Genomic DNA, 22,483 nt, shown 5'->3' on the forward strand with positions numbered 1-22,483 from the left:
ACTTCGTTCTATGAAGATAAAAGCAAAGTTGTCTATGAACATCCAACAAATGGAGTTTGTATTCACCTTTATTTTGAAAGTTGGGAAAGAAAACGGGCAGATTAATGGACTGGTTTATGTTTGCTTCAGATGCCACTTTAGGTAAGAAGGAAGGGTTAGTATGGAGGGAAACCCTATCTTCTGGAAGACCAAATAGGGAGGCAATGCAGACAAAGCTTGAAGCTCCGAAACTCTCCTAGCCGAAGTGATGGCTACTAGGAAAGCTGTCTTCTAGGACAAAAATTTTTAAGTCCACCAACGCTGCAAGTTCGAAAGGGGGTGCAACCAATGCCTGTAAAACAAAAGTAAGGTCTCAAGGAGGTACAGAATCCTTGATAGGAGGCCGAAGCAGAAAAGTACCTTTGAGAAAAGCCTTACACAGCCTAGAGGAGGCTAAGGCCATGTTGTCTTCACCAACATGAAAACTGGAAATGGCTGCCAATTGTACTTTCACTGTGGAGGAACTAGCTCCTTGCTGAAAAATACTAGACAGGAAGTCCAACACCAATGGAACAGGAGCTGTAAACAGATCTATTCCTCTCTGTGAAGCCTAAATGGAAAAGCACTTCCATTTACTGCAATATAGTTTTCGAGTGGAATCTTTAAGAGAGGCCACTAGAATCGATTTGACCTAGGATGAAAGACCGGGAGTCCTGGTGATTAACGGAACTGGAGCAACCAAGCTGTAAGTTTGAGGCTGCCCAGATCGGGTGGACTTGTCCCCGACAGATGGGAAATTAGATCCGGGCAGGGATCCAGAACCCATAGGGGAGCTAATAGATGAGACCAAAGGAATGGGAACCAAACCTGACGAGGCCAGAATGGGACAATGAGGATCACTTTGCACCGTAGTCGTCAAGCTTTCTGAAGAAACTTTGGAATGAGTGGCAATGGAGGATAAGCATACAGAAGCTCGGGGGGCCAAGCATGGACTAGAGTGTCTCTGGGGACTTCCCCTGGTGAGAATATCAGAGCGAAGAACTCACTGCACTTCGCGTTGGAAGGAAATGCGAAGAGATCGCTGCAAGGCTGACCCCATGCCCGGAAAATCTTCTCTGCTATTGACTGTTTCAGAGACCACTCGTAGGGCATCAGAATGGCCCGGCTCAATCTGTCCGCTAAAATGCTGGAGCGCCCTGGGATGTGCATTGCTATCAGACACCGACCGGTGGAAATCACCCATTCCCACACTCTCATGGCCTCGTGACATAGAGGGTAGGATCTGGTTCCCCCCTGCTTGTTGATATACCAGACGACCGACATGTTGTCTGACTGAATTGCAATCAATCCGAGAGGGAGGACTGTGTGAAAGGCTTCCAACACTAAAAGCACTGCCCTCGTCTCTAGAACATTTATGTGCAAATTGGTCTCTGTTTGGGAGCACGTGCCTTTACTGTCCTTGTCCCCCCCCCACCCGAGTTGGGAGGTGTCCGTGGTCACTGTGGTTTGGACTGGGGTTGATGTGAATGGACGTCCTGTTGATATCTCTGGTGACGTCAACCACCAAAGAAGGGATGTCCTGCAGACGTGACAGATCTTGATCAGAAATTCCATAGGTAGGTCTAGCCAGGACCACTGGACCACCAGAGTCCACTGAAGAACCCGCATGTGAAGACGTGCATATGGGAGAATAGATATGGCGGCAGCCATGGAGCCCAGAGCCCGGAGAACTTCGCTCGCCTTTGAAGACTGGGAGTTCGCTATTTGAGCTATGTGGCTCCTCAGATGTAGAATCCTGTCTGGAGTTAGGAATACCTTCATCTGCAAAGTGTCTAACCGTGCCCCAATGAAGTCTACAATTTGTACTGGTTGCAAATGGGATTTGTGAACATTGACTGTAATTACCAGTGAGTCTGCTAATCGAATGAAATAATCACGGGCCAGACACAAGTGATGCTTGTTGTGCGCAGTGAAGAGCCAGTCGTCCAGGTAAGGAAACACCTGAATACCCTGAAGCTTCAGGTGGGCCGCTACAACTGCCATACCACCCTGGGGGTTGTGGTGAGACCAAAGGGTAGGGCCCTGAACTGAAAGTGACTGGCTCCCAGCCCGAAGCACAGAAACCTCCTGGAGCTTCTGTGTATTTTGATGTGGCAGTAAGCATCCTGAAGGTCTAACAAGCACATCCAGTCGCACTCTCGGAGATAAGGTAGAATGGACTGTAGAGTGACCATTCGGAATTTCTGTTTTGCTACCGACAGGTTTAATGTGGACAGGTCTAGTATGGGCCTGAGGTCCCCCGTCTTTTTTGGCACCAAAAAGAACCTTGAGTAGACGTCTAATCCGGACTGATCGGAGGGAACCTTTTCGATGACTCGTTTGATAAGCAGCTTTGAAACCTCTAGGGCTGCAGCCTCCCTATGAGTGGGTGGAACATCCGGGAGGTGTCTTGTAATGTTTGGAGGGGCAGTGAAAGGAATAGAGTAACCTCTGGATATTATCTGAAGAACCCAGCGATCTATCGCAACGGACTCCCATGCCGCTGGGTGTAAGGACAATCATCCCCCGACTGCCTCCAGAGTAGGACAGTTGGGCAACCCCTCAGGGCTGTTGACCAGGTCTATCAGAAAAGGGTTCCCTAGACCCGAAATTCCTGGGACCCCCTCTACCTCTGGGTCGGCGTCAATCTTGTCCCCCTCTGCCTCTGGGGGAATAGCTGTCCTGAGAATCCTGGGAAAACTGAGATTTTTGGAACCACATCTTCTTCTGCCCTCTTTGCTTCCTAGAGAAGGACCGCTGAGGGTTAGAGAAGCAGACTCTGATGGCAGACAAACTCTTCCCGTCCTTTTCGCTGTGGACCAGTGTCACGTACTGTCTTCCCAAAGAGAGAAGAGCCGTGGTAGGGAACGTTGATAAACGACGCCTTGAAAGGGTCCGCAAACTGACACAATCTGAGCCAGGCATGACGCCTCATGGCTATGCCTGTCCCAGCCGCTCTAGCTGCTCCTTCCGTGGCGTGGGAAAGTAGCCACAAAGATGTATTCGATACCGATTTCAGAGTAGGCATTTTCGCTGAAAACAGCTGTTTGTCCTGCGGTGATAAAGACTCTGGGGGAGACTCAGCGAATTCCAAAGCAAGGTCTCGCTGAAGTCGAATCACATGTGCCAAACAATTCAGCGTACGGATAGAAAAGGTCGCTGAAGAGTATACGCTCTTCCCAAACCTATCCACCGACCTGGACTCCTTGTCTGGAGGGTGGACTAAGGAACTCTCCTGTGATAGTTCCTTCCTTGTGGCCGCTGCGACCAACATAGCATCAACTGGGGCTTGTTTCCACCAGGGTTGTCTATCCGAAGGAGGAGATAAGACCTTGTCAGGACGTTTGGGGATGGGATCTATGGTGTTGGGCTCCTTCCATGGCCTCGTGGTGATGAGGTCCACCAAGGGGTCTGCTGGTGGGGACACCCAGGAAGTAGATGGGCCCGTGCCAAAGGCCTCCAGGAACACTGACTCATCCCCAGAAGGTTTTGGGGCTGACCAACCTCCCCTCTGGTGGAGGACTTCCATAATTTCACCAAAGGAGACATCTTCGGGAGGTGACCTGGGGGAACCTTCTCCTTCATCTAAGTCAGTGTCAGTGGTGAGGGACTCGGGGGAGTCCAGGTGCCTCCTTTTGCACTTGTGCTTGCGGTGGCCCTCTTCAGTGGGACTTTCAGAAGGGGATCCGCGAGCCGCAGGGGTTTCCTCGGGGAAAATGACCTGGGGATCCCCTGGCACGGGCTGTCAGTGAGACAGGATGAAGGGAGTTGTCGCCAAATCCAGGAGGGCCTGGGTGGTATCCGAGGGAATGGGCTGGGGTCTCAATCCTTGGGAGAGAACCCTCTCCACCACTTCGAAGGCCGAAGGAGAAGTCCTCCCTGGATCCGAAGCGGGGACCGGGGCTGATGACAGGGTAGCCTGAGGCCTGAGGGAACGGATTGGGTCCGAAAGGGTTGGAGCCGAAGAATCCATTCCCCCAGGTTCGATTCCCTGTCTACGGCTCCAAAAGTCACTCGGATCCGAGCAGGTTGGATCCGAGAAACTCAAGGTAACAGCCGGAGTCGAGGTTGGAGGAACCATCTGCGCCGAGCTACCAGCTCCAAAGAACCTCGGATCCAAAAGCCCCAAAGCACAGGGAAGGAGAGATGGGGCGGAAAAGAGGCATGGAGGTCGCCCCTACAGAGGGAGAGGGACCTGTCAAGACTCCCATCTGAATTTGGGTCTGAAGAAATTTCCACATCATCCTGTCCATATCCATTTTTGATAAACTCTGAGTCGACCTCGAAGAGGCCACCGACTTGGATCTGGCTGGTCTGCGCAGAGGGGTGACGGGCCTCGGGTCCGAAAGTTGCAACGGCTCCGGTGAGAAACGTGGTGACCAGAGCCGAGGAGAAACAGGCCTCTTGGTCTTGGATGGAGGGCTGAGAAAGAGCTCCCTGTCTGGGGATCTCTTGCAATGCCTGTCTTTCTTTTTCTCCCTTTCTTCTCTGCGTCTTTCCTTTTCCTTCTCTTTATCTTTGTCAGCCTCGCTGACCGAAGATCTGTCCTTAGAGGACCCATCGCCAGACGAAGAGGGAGGTTGAGTCCCTGTCTGGGGGGGGGGGGGGGTGTACTAGAGCCCGAGGCAGAATCCAGCATGGCAACTGGGAGAAGGTCTGTGGTTACTAGCTTGGCCTTACAATCCCAAAGGGCCCTGGGGTTGAAGCCTGAACAAATAGCACACTGGGTGGATAGATGTGCTACTCCTAGACATATTACACATAGAGTGTGACCATCAGCAGGGGAAAGCTTATGGCCACACACTGTACATTTTTTGAATATAGGCTTTGGCTGATCAGCCATAGTCCTGCGTTCAAAGGTAAGGATACTACTTTCCCACAAAAAAACACACACAAGTAGGGGAAGGGCAGGCCTGAGAACTACTCTACTACCAACAAAACTTTTTTTTTTTTTTTTTTTACACTAACGACCAACGTGCTAATACAGAAGGGGAGGAAGGGTAATCCTACACAAGCACACTAGATACAGACAAAAGTTTCCACTTACTATCCCTTTTTTAGCTCAGAGTAAAGGAGACCACGATGCACACTACTGGCACGGCAAACGAGATCTGAGGGAAGATAGGAGATGGTAGGGCATTATGGGTAAGGGGAGGAGCTCGGAGCTTGGAGCAGATGCTAGAAAAAAAGTTGCCGGCTCGGATCCGATAAGGATCCATATACCCACAGATTGCAGATAAAATGAAGTTAACTACTTCAGATCCACTGTTTAATAGCGGAGTAAATGCTGGAAAGATACCTATCACTCCAATGGCTTTTGAAAGATTTCTGAAAACAAAATTTTTACAGTCATGCCATGAAAAGTCTGGAATGAATGGCAGTTTATAAGAGCAAGCAGCAGGGCCACATGAACAGAAGAATAGTTTCTGACATGAAAACTACAACATGCACATCTTGTCTTGCAGAATATAAGGGAATGATGATGAGTTATTACACAACTGGTCTATCGACTAAAAAGCTCTGGTATAAACAAAGCTCAATATAGTAAATTTTAGGAAATGCAATGGCATAAGAAAGGATTTTGCTGTTTTTTTTTTGTGTTACTGGGACTGCTTGGTTAGACCCTTGCAATTTCTGCAAAACAACTACAAACTAATCATTTACATAAGCAAAGGAGGAGAAATTCAAGAATAATCTGAAGAAGCACTGAAATCTTTCTCAGTGAATCCAGAAAGAAGAAAGTACCTACGGACAGTGTTAAAACTTTATGAGAATTTATTTTTCTTTGTAGGACTAAAGGAAAGGGCCTCTTATGTAGCTTCTGTTGCTTCACCTGTACGTGCAAGAATCTGTATGTGTGTGAAAACCAGGAGATGCATAGATGCATCTTATTCTTTTTAGCAAAAGAGACTGAACACACTTTTTTCTGTAAGTTTTTATTCCACTGTCCATCAGACTTCTTTCTTGGATGGTTAACCCATTCCTTCCCTACTGGGCAACAGCTAACTGAGAGAGGTCATCACCCAGCCTTCAGGGATGTATCAAAGCTTTCTCTCCCAAGCCTTACTATGTGTGAATTTAGTGAGGTGCTAGCACTGGGACATGCCATAGGCTGATTGTGGGGATATACCTCACTTCCTCAAGGGGTGTGGCCTCCAAGTAGTCTTGTACCTCCCCCACAGGATGAGTAGTGGTCTCTCTGGTCTTTACTAGGGAAATTATACCATCCTACATATCTTCAGGTGCACGTAAACTCTACCCCCTCCCAAAGAGGAGGTGAATGGGCCATGTTTCTTCACTCTTCCCCCTCCCCGCCTGTCTCCTCCAGTGGCTGGGCTGCTAATCAAACTGGTTTCTTGAGATGCAGTCAAGGTTCCACCCCACTGTGCCATGGTGACAGGCTACACCACTCAAGCAGCAGTTAACTCCAGGTATGTGTTCAAGCACTTTCAAGCTTACAGTCTTTTTTGTAAATCAGTTAAATACAATGTAGAATTGCCCTGTCTTCTTTCAAACATTGCAGTCACAGATAAGAATATTATACAATCCCCTATTTAATTTTATTTATTTATTTTTATTTATTTAACATTTGTTGACCGGGAAAGTCCGACTAAGTTCCACAGATCCTGTTTTCAGCGGTGGCCCGGGGAGAAATGCTCCAGAATTACACACGCTGACCATTAATTAAGGGCCATTTTGTAAAAAAATATATAAATGTAATACCTACTATGAAAAGCATACAAAATATATTTGGTAAAATCTTCATAACAAGCAGGTAGTCCCACCTGGTCTAGTAGTCATGTACTAACCAGGCCTGACCCTGCTTAGGTTAGATGGAGCACACGGGCTGCATAAATTTAAATGCTAATTGCTAACTAAAGGGAATTTACACATCACATGGTACAAACACCTTCTAGACGTTTATTCTGATTCAAAGTCAGATGGAGGCTGAAGCACATCCATAGCATCTCTGTTGTGAGCTTAGCACTATGTTAAATATACAGATGTTACTCTTGCGAAATGGGGTTAAGGAATGCATAAAAGGACAGTGTGTGGTGAGAAGGGGTTGAGGAGGAATGGGCTGTCTTTTGATCTGCTTTTTTCTAAAGTCCAAGACGCATAGACAACAAAAGTTATATGTACTTATGGGGTGGTAAAAGGGTAAAGCCTCACCTTCCTCAAGGGACTGCAGTGGGGATCACAGATTAGTGCTCTGTGCAAACGGGGCACATACAACACTGCCTGGGTGTGTGCTGGCATGACTAGTGCTTTTCAGTATTTGTTGTTTTGGGTGCTTAAGTTTGGCACAGACACTACGTTGTTCAGCATTTTACACCTTCCTTAAAAGCCAAGGCAAAAAGGACACCTAAGCTGATCTTGAAGACAGTGAAATCAAGAAATGGGAGGCCAGATTCAGAAAAGTTCTTTCTTTGTGCACCGCAGAATGTCTGACAAATTCATTTCTGATTTAGAGACCCACTAATGCAATGCAGCAAGATCACCTAAGATCCACTGCATGATCTTGCTTTACTCTGTACCAATCACCTAGCTTCTATGCCAAACAGATCACCCCCTGATCATGCTCTATTCTCAATGGGCAGCAACACTGTGAGTATCTGCTGGTCCTGGCAATATAACCTATGGGATAGCATCTGGAGACTGCATAATTGTGTTGAGTAATACTCCCCTGCTGCCAGTATTCTGGTTAGCATACAGTGTTCAGCAAGATGTGCTGGTGGGGGGGGGGGAACAGCAATATTTCCACTGCACTGAAGGAAACTAACATCAGTAGAGACCCATAATGGTGCAAGCAAACTTGCTACCCCGCAACACTCTGTTCCGACTCCACTTTGATAGTGGTGAGCTACCATAAGTGGGAGCTTACATAGCACCAAATACACCTTTTTATCATAAGAGGGTAATGACTCCAGCATCTGCTAAATGCCTAATAACTGTGATTCATTCATAAATTACAGCATTCATGCCAGCACATACATTGCTGCTAAATAAGGCAGCTAATTGTTGTACAGCATATGTCTTACCAAGCAGTTACCGTAGTTACTTTGTAGAGCACGCTGTACAATATCATCTGCCTTACTCAGTAACACTGTGTGATGCTTTCAGGCTACATAGTGCTAGCTTTAATTCCCGAGTACTGCAGCACCAATCAAGGTAGTAGTAATGGGAATGTGACCCCCCCCCACAGACTGGAATCATGGTAGTACTTTGGGTGCAATGTGCATTTACCCTTCTGTACCCTGTACATGTGAGTACCAGGGAGGGTTTCTGACTTCCTTTATAAATTTCACTGCTTAGATATGACACAGAATACTTGCAGCATATGTGATCACAAAGGCTTGCAAAATACGGCACTGTTAATGAAGATCCACGAGGATTAAGGAATGGACACATATGATGACACTCTAGAAATTAATTTGTTCTCATTAGCCTGCCTACAGAATATGTCCTAGAGGAAACAACTGCTTGTAAAGTACATACTGTTGAGTTATGTATGAATGTGTTTAAGCATTCCATTACTCACTAACATATAATCAAGTAAAAGGATAAACACAAACATACTGACATCAATGATGCACTCAAAATGAACAATGTCCTGAACAGAAGGACCGCTTTGATCATACATGAGCTCCAAACTGCAGATATCAAAATTAAAACTTTGGAAATAGCTAGATGTATTTCTGTTTGCCAAAGACATCACCTATTCAACCAGCATTTTCTGTATTCATTTATTTTATGTGGTAATGCAATGTGGATTTGAAGACTTTACAGAGCTAAACTACATACCCATGCCATTGAAACACAAAGTTAAACTGCAACTCCATTTTATAAGTGTAACTCTTTTTAGATACCATTCCTGTTAGGCACAATCTGATTACAGTCTGAGGGTAGTAGGCTTCTATGAGAAACATTTTAAAAAAAAAATGAGATGACAATGAACTAACACCAACCAAATGATGATGTTAGCACTCATTTTTTGAAGCCAGAAAGTTGAATTGTTCAGGTCTGCCGATAATCTAGAAAAGGGGATAGCCAGATGAAGGACGGGGAAAATGTTTATTCAAGAAATAAATTAAGCAGAAGACTGCATTAATGGAATGTGGTAAAAAGAGTACAAAAATGGTACAGCCCAGGTATAAATACTCTATCTTTACAGCTGAGTTAACACAGGGTACCACCACTGGAAAGGCACAGATGGAGGCAATCTGACAGGAGAAAGATGAGGAAAGCTTTAGGTTCAGCAAGGCTGCTTTACTCGAGTTGTTAACTTTCAAAAGACTAGGTTGTCAGGGTCATACTCAGCAGGGTTACTTTGCTGTTCTTAGAATGTAATAAAAAAAAAAAAAAAAAAAAGACATATCCAGCTCTGATTTCAACCTAGGCAACCAATGTGCCATCGGAAACACAGGTGCTTTCTAGAGCTACTGGGATGATGGGTGTGTTTATCCTTGGGGGTGGAAAAAAAGTAGAATAAGGCTGTACTGTACTGCAATACTTTCAAGGAGGGCTGTCAATGTTTTTTGGGCTGTCCTGGGGAATGCATTCAGCTCAACAAGCCATGAATATATTAATCTTCCTCACCAGGTGCACAGAATTATATACGTATGTATGAGGGGGCATTGTGGACCCCATTGTGGCACAAGACGTATATCACCTCCCAAAGGAAAATGTTAGGACTAAAAACACCTTCATTACTAAGATGCTGGCAAGGGCACAAGTAAACCTTATGGTTGCCTGGATGACAGTGTCACCAAATTTGCAGCAAGGGTTCATAAAATATTATATTTGTGTGCGTGTGCGTGTGTGTCTATACAGATTAAATTTTAACCAAATTACTAGTATAAAATTAGTATCAACAAATACTGAAATTTACTATTTGTTTTACCTGGTTTGCAGATCTCATAAATTTTTTTCAGCAGCATGTGTACCTTCTCTTCTGATATATCATGAAGAATTCTTGCAAGGATGTACAAGTCAGCTTCAGGAAGGTCATCTTTGAAAAAATCACCTGAAAGAAAGAATACATTTGTCATACTTTCTTCTAAACAAACAAAAAAAAAAACAGCAGCACTAAGGGCACATATAAGTATTCAGGAAAAGTAATTTCCTGTTTCCGTAAGACAACAAGAAAGACCTGGTTTTCAAAATCAAAAAGAATGACTGCATTCATATCCTAAATTACCAGAAAACTAAGGTTGGCTACACCTGAAAGAATTACGTAACCTGTACGTAGATGTACTATACTAGCTGCAGACAGTGACCCTGTACTCAGATGTAGTATACTAGCTGCAGACAGTGACCCTGCACTCAAATGTAATTCAATACAGCATTTAAATTGATTTATTTGTGTTCATTGAATACGATTCTAGCTGGAAGTTGTGGCTCTGTTTTTTCAGTTAATGCTTGTTAGAATTTAGTGCTTGTCAGAATTCCTGCACAGCCAGTGATAAGTGGGGGTAGTTTCACTTCATTGATATTCGGTTTCTGCCTTATATAAGGGGTACATTTTGGATTATTTTCTGCTTAAACTCTGAGCTTTGGCCGGCTAAGACCTACCTGCAATCAACTGGATGTATAAGTGAATTTAAGTAAATCTTTATCTGCACTTTTTTCAAATAATACAGCATTCAAATTGATTTATTTGTGTTGCATTGAATACTATCTAGCTGGAAGTTGTGGCTCTGTTTTTTCAGTTAGTTTCTCACTCACCCTCCCTGCTTTTGTTTTGGTGTTAATCTTGGTGGCTTTGAAACTGCCCGCCCCTCTTGTAAATTTGCATTTGGATACTCCTCCTGAGCCCATCTCATTTGCGCACTCAAAAAAAAATGCACTTTATTCATCTGCTTTTACTGTATTTCTTTCTACTTTATTACTTTATTTTGCTTTTGCGTAATCTTAAAAGTACTCAATTGTATTTATTACTGCTTGGTGTAACTATCATTCTAAGCCTTTTGGTTTAAGCACTTGGGCTTCAGGCCAGTTGTTTTACATTAAGAAGGTTTGTGGTCTGCACTCTTGTGGGAGGAGAGGCTGGACTCTGCCCTTCTGAGCAGGGAATTTCTGGTTAAAGGCTTATAGTGCCTGCATATTTGAATTATTTCTTACTGAAATTGGTGTGCCTTCTTTGCTGTAGCATAGACTAGATCCAGGCCTGCTGAATCTGGCTTTGTTTGTATAACTTGAGCACTAATCCAGGCCTTCTTAAAAGTATTCAATTGTATTTATTACTGGTTGGTAGTAACCTGATTAAAATGTAGCTATCATTCTAAGCCTTTTGGTTTAAGCACTTGGGCTTCAGATCAGTTGTTTTACATTAAGAAGGTTTGTGATCTGCACTGTTGTGGCAGGACAGGCAGCTTACATCCTTCTAAGTTAAGAACTGCTGATTGAAGGCAGTGTCTGTTATTTTAAAAGTGTATTAGTTCTGGTTTAAGTACTTGGACTTCAGGCAAGCCATTTTACATTAAGAAGGTTTATGGTCTGCACTCTTATGGGAGGAGAGGCTGGACTCTGCCCTTCTGAGCTGGGGATTTCTGGTTAGAGGCTTATAGTGCCTGCATATTTGAACTGTTTCTTACTGAAATTGGTGTGCCTTGTTTGCTGTCGCATAAACTAGATTCAGGCCTGCTGAATCTAGCTTTGTTTGTATAACTTGAGCACTAATCCAGGCCTTCTTTTTTGGAGAAGGTTCCCCTGCACCCCAGTGGCAGGAGTGTGCACTTAGAACTTGTCTGATTGAAGACTACAGGAACAGGGCTCAGTTTTGATATTTTTTTACTGGTTAATTGGGTAATTTGTTTAAAAGCCTTTTCTGATTGCTTGTAGTCATCTAAAGCTGTTTTAAGTGTATTTTTTACTGTTAGTAGTCGTTTAAAGCTGTTTTAAGTGTATTTTTACTGTTTTTGCCTTATCTTTTAAAAAAATATATTTTCCTAGTTCCCCACCTTTCTACGCTAGTATAGTCCAGTTTTCAGGCTAGTGCTGAATTCGGGGCTGTGTTACAAGTTTCTGAGTTGCCCATACCTTACTTGGATAGAAGGAAGTTTCTCTGTTTACCTGTGAGAGAGGGAGCTTTGAGCAGCCATCTGTCCCTGAAGGAGTGCTTCCAGCCCAGAAGTTAGTAGTTTATAGGCCATTTTGGGCTAATTTCTATCTCTTTCATTTCCCTGCTGTAAAAAATGCATTTGCATGGTTTTGCATATCCAGGCAGCGCTGGTTAGCTAGGGCTAAATTATTCCCGGCTCCGCCAAGTCTCCTCTTCAGTTTTTCCCTTGAAAGTAGTCTAACTCTCAACCTAAGCACTTAAAAAGCATCCTACAGTCCAGCACTTGCGCAGATCTAATAGCAAGCAGTAATATACCCTGACACTTGATTGCCCAGCAGGGCAAGGCTCATTATTCACCCCTCACTAACCAAGTGACTAAGCAGCTCACCCAACTATTCAGGCATAACCGAAGGGCAATCTCAGGTATATTCTCCAGTCCAGCTGGTGAACCTGGGTATCCTGAGGCAATGTTACAACTGCCTCATGTACACAGACAACCCTCTCCTCCTACCACAAAACATTAACATATGCGAAATATGCAATTATATAGCTAAATTGGTGGCTATGCTCTCTCCACCCAAGACTGGAACAGGCAGTCATGAGGAGAAGGTTAAAACTTGCACCACACCTCCAGCCGCACATAGACATACTAAACCAGCACTGGCAAAAAATACACATAAATACACAAAATCATACTCGGAGGCTCTAAATAAAAACATGCAAAAGCATCAGAGACCTCCAAAGCAGACACCCAAAAATCCTGCACATCCCGTCAAAAACCAGACAACACATAAAACACAAAATCACTGTGCCGCACAATCACAGCCCTTAAGGCGAAATAACATACCTAACACACTAGTAATAAGGCGACTCTATAGTCAGGCACACTGACGTCCCACTCACTAGGCTGGACAAGGAGAAGGTTACTGTTAGCTGCCTGTCGGAAGCCAGAATACGCCACATAACACAAGCACTCAGGTCACTCCAGAACAAGTACAAATATGACTCTGTCATTGTTCATGTTGGTGTGAATGACCTAAGATGTACCTCCCTGGACTACATGAAAAGAGACATGGAAGAGCTCTCTGATCATGTAGCCCAGGCAGGTATGACCCTGACCCTGAGTAGCACCCTGCCCTCACCAAGAATGATACCACAGTATAAAGAAAAAATGATCAATTTCAACAACTGGCTAAGCTTCTGGTGTCATTCAAAGGGGATCCAGTGTCTGTCAGTCTGGGACGACATGCTCGACAAGCCTCATTGCTTTGCAAGAGACGGCTTGCACCTGTCACCCCTAGACTTTCAAATACTGTCCAAGGCTTTTGCTGCCCCCATAGTACCTTTTTTAGGCAAGGCTCAAAAGCCAAATCCACCTCTGTAAACAGCACAAATAAAAAAATAAGGGTTATGCTACTCAACGCCAGGAGTTTAAATCTCAAAATGCACATGCTTGAAGCACTCTTCAGTATGCAGAACGTTGACATCTGTGCAGCAACTGAAACCTGGTTCAAGGCTCCACAGAGCACCCCAGCACTACTGGGCTGCAACTCATACCACACATTTCGGCCACAGAACATGGACCGAAACACAAAAGGAGGGGGTGTATCTATATTCATCAAGGATACCTACACCTCCAGGTTAGTGGCGCATCATGATACCTCTGAGATCATCCATGTGCAACTAACATTGGGCAAATCTGCAATGCAAATTGTGGCCTACTACAGATCACCCTCCATGACCCAGGACCACCACTCCACCTTTCGGGAGACACTGGAAAACATGAAGGTCCTACCGAACACCCTGATATTGGGCGATTTCAATTACCCTACCATTAACTGGGAAAACTACTCAAGTACAAACTCCCAGGTCCAGTGCTTCCTGGAATTTATCAACTCAAATGCCTTGGATCAGCTGGTAAACTCCCCTACCAAAGGTGAAAACATATTGGACCTGGTCATCACCAACATGGGCAACAGGTGTTCCGCACCGGAGGTCAACCCATCACTGGTTAGATCAGACCATAAACTAATCACTCTGGATGTCCACACACCACACCACCACCCCCAACCAAGGAAACCACACTGAAACCCTTTTCTATAGCAAACTTCACCTTACTTAAGACAGAGGTGGTAAGTTTCACAGCCCCCAAGCTGAAGGATAACAGTGTCCAAGATGCAGGAACCTTTACAAATGCACTCTATGTGCACCTACAAGGATGAATGGATCGTGCCATCCCTAACAAAACCAAGGCTTATTCCCCTAAGAGAAGGAAACCAGTCTGGTGGACCCCTGCCATAAACAAGCTATACAACAGAAAGAGGAAACTATTTCAGAAAAAAAGCAAATCCCAAGAAGGAAAGACATCCCTGATCAGTATCAGTAAGAAACTAAGGTCCCTCATAAAATCATCCACGGCTAACTTCGAAAGAAAAATTTCTTTAGCTATAAGTGGCAACTTGCAGATATGCTCTAAACTAGTGCAAAATAGCACAAAATATACTGAACCTACTGATATTGCCAACATCATGGCAGACAGATTCAGTGCAAACTTCACCCCCCCCCCCCCAAAAGGGCCTACAACAATACCGGAAAAGTGTAGTGTCCCGGAAATCACAGACGCACAGGTGAAAACAGCCCTTTCAAAAGCCAAAAGCACAGCGCTAATGGGGCCAGATGGTGTCCCAGGCTGCGTCTTGCATGAACTACAGAATGAACAAACCACCCACCTAAACACAATGTTCAACCTCAGCCTCTCCACAGGCTACATGCCCATAGAATGGTGCAGAGCAACGGCTATTCTGCTCCACAAAGGAGGGGCCACAACTGACCCTGGTAACTATCACCCCATAAGCCTGACTAGCCTGGTCTGCAAGGCTATGGAGCGCATCATCATGGAACTCATTAACAAAGACATTGGGAACCTCCAAACATTTGACCCGACCCAGTTCGGCTTTGTTAAGGGAAGATCATGCCTACTGAACCAGGCTGACTTCTTTGAGACAGTCACCAAGGCCATGGATGAGGGAAAGGTGGTTCACACAGCCTACCTTGACCTCACCAAGGCTTCTGACACCATTCCACACTCGGGAATTATAGAAAAACTCACCAGCCTGAACATAAACCCCTACGTCACGAGATGGGTTGCCAACTGGCTTACAGACAGAACTCACATGGTAAAAATAATGGGCTCCAGGTCCGACTCTAAACCAGTCACAAGTGGTGTCCCACAGGGCCGGATTTAGATGAAAAGAGGCCCTAGGCTATTCCACTTATGAGGCCCTTTCACCTCCCATTTTTAAGTTTGTAAATGACATGAGAGATAATAAAATACATCATTACTGTGATATATATCAATATGTTAAATGAAACATGTTGTGATTGATACTAACCTTTATAAAAAATGTGGCATGGATAATAAATAAAAAAAAGTCGAGAACACTTTTTTGGACATTTATTCTCAGCACCATATATAGTACTTGTAACAATAACTAATCAAACATAACACACAACATTTACAAAGAAACAAAATTCAAATAATGAAAATCTTTGACTACGAAAATAAAATACGCAATAAAAATTATCATATTTTCTCTCAAATTAAATTAAATATATTCAATACATTGAAGATTAAACCAAATTCAATTCAGATAAATTTATTTCATAATAATTCGCATTTAAAGTTTAAGTATGAATTATTATGAATTTTAAGTCTTAAACTAAACCAAAAATGGAACTTTATTCAAATAAAATCCAGATCACAAAAAAGAAAATATTAAATAGTATATCATATTAAATTTTATGTTAATAGTTATTTTATTTAAGAACTGATTCAATCCAAGTATACATTTAAAACAAAATAGTAGATTAGAAGAATTTCTTTCTAAACTTTTTCACGCAGAATTCTTCTATAAGTTCATCAAAATCTATTTTTCTGAAGGTCTCATTTTCGATGCACAAAATACTCAATGAAGACAACCTCGTCTGGGTCATTGTGCTTCTTAACTGATTTTTGATATTTTTAAGTCTTGAAAATGACCTTTCTCCAGTACAATTAGTGACTATTAAACTAAGAAACAGCCGTAAGATTGATTCCACATTGGGGAAGGCCACTTGAATATTTTCTTTGAATATTATTTGATACAAGTCTGTATGCGACAATGTGGAATTTTTTGAAGGCTTATGCGTTTGTCTCACATATGTGTGGAAATGAAATAGTTCTTCAGTAAGATTTTGGTTGACATCTTCTGGGTATTCTTGCATTAACAGCTCAACACCTCTTTGAAGTTCTACCTTTGATAATGTAAGATCGGCAAGAAAGGAAAATATTTTCACTACATTATCATAAACAGAAGCTCTTCTTCCTAAATTTGATTCTAAGTGCATCTAATATAGGAATAAATGATTTAATCTAAATTTATCTCTTGAAGAGAGTTCGTCTAAGGCATCAGGGTCAGAAGAATTTTCGTAATTCCCTTGCCTTTTACTTCTTATTATCCTTCTGGCAGTTCTATATTCAGTATTTGGCAACATGTTTTTTGCTTGTTGCTCAAGTGCATCAAAATCTTCCCTAATTCCACGTAAAATATCCAAAAGTGACCTGTACCAATCTGCACAACTACTCAGTAAAATATTAGGGCTTTGAAGAATTTTATTTACTTTTGAAAAATGTCTCAGTATTCGATTCCAGAAATGGAGCATAAACACGAATTCAAATTGTTCCATCTTCTCTAAAAGATTGTTGGCACTCAATCTAGTATCACCCTTTGTATTATTATCTGAATGTAAATAATTGAGTGCATCGGTGATATCATTGTAATTTTCTAAAATAGCTTCTGTAGCTTTTGCATGTACCTCCCACCTAGTGTCTGATAAATATTTAGGCACTTTAGAATGAGGTTTCAAATGTGATTTCAGAACTGCCTATCTTTTTGTGGAAGACAAAAAAAAGATATAAACTTCGTTCACAACACCAAAAAAATTAACAGCATCAAGGCAACAATCAACAGCTGAATGACCTACTAAATTTAAAGAGTGACCAACGCATGGAACAAATCTTGCAAACTTGTTTTTTTCGATAATTTTTTGCTGCATACCATTGTATCTACCAGCCATATTGGCTGCATTATCATAAGACTGTCCTCGGCATTTTATGAAATCACTTTCAAGTTCAGTAGTGATATAGTTAAATACTAAATCAGCTATGCTTTCCCCTGAGTGATCTTTTAGCTCAAGGAAAGTTAAAAATCTCTCAGTTGGCAAACCATCTTCAGGTGACACATATCTAATAATTAAGGTCAACTGATCAGTATGAGATATGTCAGGAGTGGAATCTACTGAAAAGCTAAAATGGCCAGCCTTTTTCACTTCCGCCACAATTGTGTCTTTCACTTTATTTGCCATAAGTTGAATAATTTCCTCACATATAGTTTTAGACAGATATGAAGGTTTTCCTGAGCCAGTATTTCCATATCAATCGATATGGTCTCTTAAAAATGGATCGAATTTTGCTACTAGTTCTAGAAGACCAAAGTAATTGCCGTTATTTGGAGTTCCAAACTTTTCATTGTCTCCTCTAAATGGTAAGCCTTGCTCTGTAAGAGTGCAAATTACAGCGAAAACTCTTTCTATAACGTAACGCCAGTATTGCTGCTCTTTTCTTATTTCTTCCTCTAGCTTTGAAGTTAAAGTTTTCCCTTTTGCTCTTGTTAAGTACGTTAACATAGCATTCCTATGATTTTCCGAATTTTCATGAGTTTGAATGATAGCAGGGTTTTTCCAATCATTAAACCCTTCAGAAGTTAATGCTGTTGCAGAAGATGCAATATTTGGAAAGAGTTTACAAACAAAGCAAAAAACGCGGCCTTTTGAGGGAGAGTACACAAGCCATTCTAGGGTATATTTTTCTCCATTGGCTTTTGTTGAATAAAAAATTGCTTTTGTACAAAATCTGGACTGATTCTTATATTCTCGCTTAGAATTTAAAAATGGTCCACAGTGATACTGAACTTGAGAAGGGCCCTTCACTACCCAATATGATACATCATTTTGCGATAAATTTGTCCACAAGCCAACATCTGTTACAGTAGACATATATTTGACATCACTATCTAAATTTGCAACATCTTGAACATGGTGTTTCTCATTAGGTGTCTGAAAAAAATTCTGAATATTCATATTATTTTCTTGTGGCTCGTTTGTATATTCGTGTTCAGTAAGTTGCTCTTGAATTAGTTCCATATTTTCACTTTGAGTTGGTGCAACGGCTGTGTCCTCACATACAACGTGCTGCATTGCTCCCAATTGAGTAGTACTAGTTGGCACATGCATGTAAGCAGTAATCGGTGTTAGCTTCTTTGCCTCATGCTCTTGTAGCTTCTTTTTCTTGTGTTTGCAAGTGCCACTTTCAAATCTTTTACTCACTCTTAGATTAGAATCTAGAACAAAATATTTGAGTTATTAATTATTGTGCATAAATAAGATGAAGATATTGTCACAAAAAAATTTTTCAATAGTCTATAAACACTTCACTAAAGTATTGAACCTACTGAACTCAAAAGGCGAGAATCAAATGATCGTGTACGCAATCCTAAAATAAGAATCTTTTCTAATAACATTAACACGTGTTTCATATTATCGAAGTAACACGAATATAACCGAACGTCGGGATATCAATAGGTCTGTTCGTTTGTCTGTTCCAATCTACACTAATCTGCACTTTATTTATGCAAGAACAAACCAGAGCTTAGTAGCATAAGGCACGTCAATATTTTCCATAGCAATCAGTGAACGTATGAACTATACTTTGGTGCAATCTAGTATATACAAACGAACAGACCCAATGAGCCGAACGCGTCGATTAACCAATACATTTTTATGTTTGTTTATTAGTCATATGCGTAGAATTTCTCCTTAATTTCGGTTCAGTGTTTTAGTGTTCACTGTTTTTAGAATAGTGTAATTTTAATTTTGCTAACAATTTGAATGTAGGCCCCTCTTGATCTTGAGGCCCTAGGCTGAAGCCTAGTTAGCCTATAGGAAAATCCGGCCACAAGGCTCAGTCCTGGGACCCCTACCAGTGGCGGCTGGTGACCAAGTCAAAGAGGGGCTGCAGGAGACAGCTGAATGGGTGGGGCCAATGGGAAGGGGTGGGGCCAACTAGAAAGGGATGGGGCTATGCTAAAAAACACAAAAACTGGTACTTTAATTAAATATGCTGCCCTGGGTGCCAAGCCGTCATTATGAGAGTCCAAGCAAGACAAAATGAAGTGTAGAAGAAAAAAAATATTTCAATGCATTGGTTACATGACAGCTTACTTAATATCTAGATGAAAACAAAAAGGTTGTGAGGCATGAAAAAATAAATTACTTTTTAAATACATTACTGGAATGCCAATCAAAATGAAGTATAAAAAACAAGCAGCACTCAACTCAAAACACTTCTCATTACACTGCAGTTCTAATTATAATTTATATTCAGCTTTATAAAAGTACCAAGTAACATGCTGAAAGTAGCAATCTCTGTGATACCCCCACTTGTAAAAATGTTTCTTATCCAAAAAAGACTTGCTGCCTAATAAAAACTATCTACTTGTTTCATGGGGAAAACATAATCAAAATAAAAAAAATGAACAGCAAACAAGAAACAACCTCAAGATAAATTGCTTAAAGGATTACTGCACATGTTATGGACCACATATGAGATTGGCATTCTGTTTAGTTTATGGGTAAAGCCTGCAAAGATGACTGAAAGTCTCCAACAAATGTAATGAGGTTCTGAAAATACTGTAATCCTGTCCTTTATTACAAATACTGTCGTATGCATTTCAATACCTAAGGCCTATACACTATCTAGTTATGTAAATATTCTCTACATGGCAACAACAAAAAGGCTTTCAATGTTGGTAATTCTTTAACAGTATGCTTATTAAAGCTTACTTGCATCGTGCAATCTCAGACAAGCTTACCCTGATGGTCATTAATGCACTGGTACTTAGAGCAACAGGCACTTTCTGAATAATAAGAAGCATAAATCAACAGTATAAAATATGACACAAAACCAGAACATTCTGCAAAATCAAGGACAGATGAAAAGTCACCGTAGTACTTGTGTCGACCTTGGATGGGGGACTACTCTGCTTAGTTGCTTAGTATATGCAAGAGAGCTGTACAGATGTAAGAGTTGGAATGGAAGAACTGTTGTAGATGTAACAGCAGGTGCAGAGGAATTGTCATTGTGGATGGCAATAACATGATGCAGGCTCATCAGTACGTGTATATTTTGTTATGAATAGGTGAGCTGGGAGGTATTAATTATAAGGTGGTCTCAGAGAAGGAGCTAAATCCACCTAGTCTGTGGGGCAGTTTATTCATAGTTGCAGAAAGGAGGTTATGTATGCAGTGATGTGGCAGTTTGCTGTGAGTATAGTCAGGGGGAGTAAAGTGCAGCTAGGATAAGGTGGTATTACTACTTGGAATTTGTATTTATTTAACATTTGTTGACTGGGAAAGTCTGACTAGGTTCCAAAGAGCCTGTTTTCAGCAGAGGCCCAGGGAAAAATGCTCCAGACACGTCTTTATATTTTGTATTTAGCAGTTATTTGTATAGTAAGCTATAAATATATAGCTGGGTTTGATGAAATAGTAAGGTAGAACTGTAAAAGTATACCAGATGTTCAGAAGTATAGAAATAGATTGGTCTGAGCTGACAATGAGCAGTATCAGCCATAAATTGCATCCACTGCAAAATGGTCCTTTTGAGCAAAACAAATAATTCCTCGTCTGACATCTTGCAATCCCTGGAAGCACAAAGCTGTGTTTCTTTAGCACTCCCAAATTTGGTCAGAAGAATAAAATAAGATCAAAGCCCAGTTCATTGTGCAGAGCTCCTTAAATCCACCATCATTACAAAATATTCCCTTGCTACAACTTCCTATGTACATCCATTCCAGCCTGTAGAACTATTTGACACAAAGCTGTGTTTCTTTAGCACTCCCAAATTTGGTCAGAAGAATAAAATAAGATCAAAGCCCAGTTCATTGTGCAGAGCTCCTTAAATCCACCATCATTACAAAATATTCCCTTGCTACAACTTCCTATGTACATCCATTCCAGCCTGTAGAACTATTTGACATTTTTATTTATTGTTTCAGGAAAACTGCCGCCTAGTCATTCAGACATCTTTTTGCTAAACTACTAGACTCTAGCAGAAGCAGTATTATAAATACTGAACATTTTCATCAATAATAGTTAACCTCAAGTCATGCATTTTTTATAATATGTATGCATGTGTGTGTGTGTGTGTGTATATATATATATATATATATATATATATATATATATATATATATATATATATATATATATATATATATATATATCCGTGTGTGTGTGTGTGTGTGCGTGTGTGAAAGTTTCTCTGTGTCATTTTGTTGACAGCCTTCTCTTTGTTAAACTCTCATATTATTGACAATTTTTCGGTCGGTTCCATTTGGTTTACAGAATGGCTGATCAACAGTGTTGGTGCAAAACTGCTGTAATACTGGGTTGGGAAACATTCCATTTCCCTGCTATTGTGCAATCTTGGAGTGGGTATATTTAAGTATCAAGGGGTGAGGGGAGTGCAGAGGAGCCACCCCCCCCCCCCCAGAAAACAGTATTTTGTGATTTTCATGCTCTAAGTTTATGTCTTGGGGCATATGTATTTTAGTGTTGGTAGTTTAGTTTTCTAAGTTTTGTGCACCATAATCACTGCTGCAATGATTTTTCAGCAGTGATTATTTTACATATTTCCACATATCTATCTATCCATCCATCCATCTCTGTCTTTCCCCAATATTTGTACTTCAGATGATTGCTGCCCTATTTCACCTGTCTCAGAAGTAACCTACCAGAGACAAAATGCCTTAGTAAATATGGTATGAAAAGTATAATTTCAGGGAAGGACTTAGTACTGTTGTAATGCTGCAGAGTTTGTCACAGAAAACATCCTTCAAAGAATGAATAAATGATCATTCTCTGGAGCAAAAAGCTTTCAACTTCACTGACAACAATATTCACTGTCAGGGAGTAGGGCATACGAGAATTGTTCCATTTGCTCAAGATGGCAACCTTCTAGTGCATGGCTCCAAAGAGTGAGCAGAGGAGTGTGAGACAGGTTATCACAGATAGCAGCTATTGCGATCTACCTAATGATACGTCTTGATTAGATTCAACATTAATATACTTCACTCTAAAAACATGTGCGCTTAACCAGAAAGTAACTTTGAAACAGCTGTTTAATTACGCAACTAAACTTCATGAGTGTTAAGCGTCAGTACTAGTAATATATCAACTAGATGGTAACGAACTGTGTAATGATTGCACAAACTCTGAATAGGAGAGTTTAAGCAGGAAACATCC

General features: G+C 41.6%; 1 protein-coding gene across 5 annotated transcripts in view; it reads right to left on the reverse strand.

Annotated features, from left to right (window-relative positions):
• Nucleotides 1–22,483, reverse strand: part of ASMTL (acetylserotonin O-methyltransferase like) — a 1,454,724-nt gene that overhangs the window by 11,520 nt on the left and 1,420,721 nt on the right. For all 5 annotated transcript variants that reach the window (XM_044072474.1, XM_044072476.1, XM_044072473.1 and 2 more), the window contains one exon: nucleotides 9,923–10,045. In XM_044072474.1, coding sequence (XP_043928409.1) covers nucleotides 9,923–10,045 — 123 coding nt within the window. The remainder of the gene's footprint in view (nucleotides 1–9,922; nucleotides 10,046–22,483) is intronic.

Source organism: Protopterus annectens, chromosome 5.part0 (genome assembly GCF_019279795.1).
Source record: "Protopterus annectens isolate FY-2018-M chromosome 5.part0, PAN1.0, whole genome shotgun sequence".
In the NCBI taxonomy this organism is placed as follows: Eukaryota; Metazoa; Chordata; order Ceratodontiformes; family Protopteridae; genus Protopterus; species Protopterus annectens.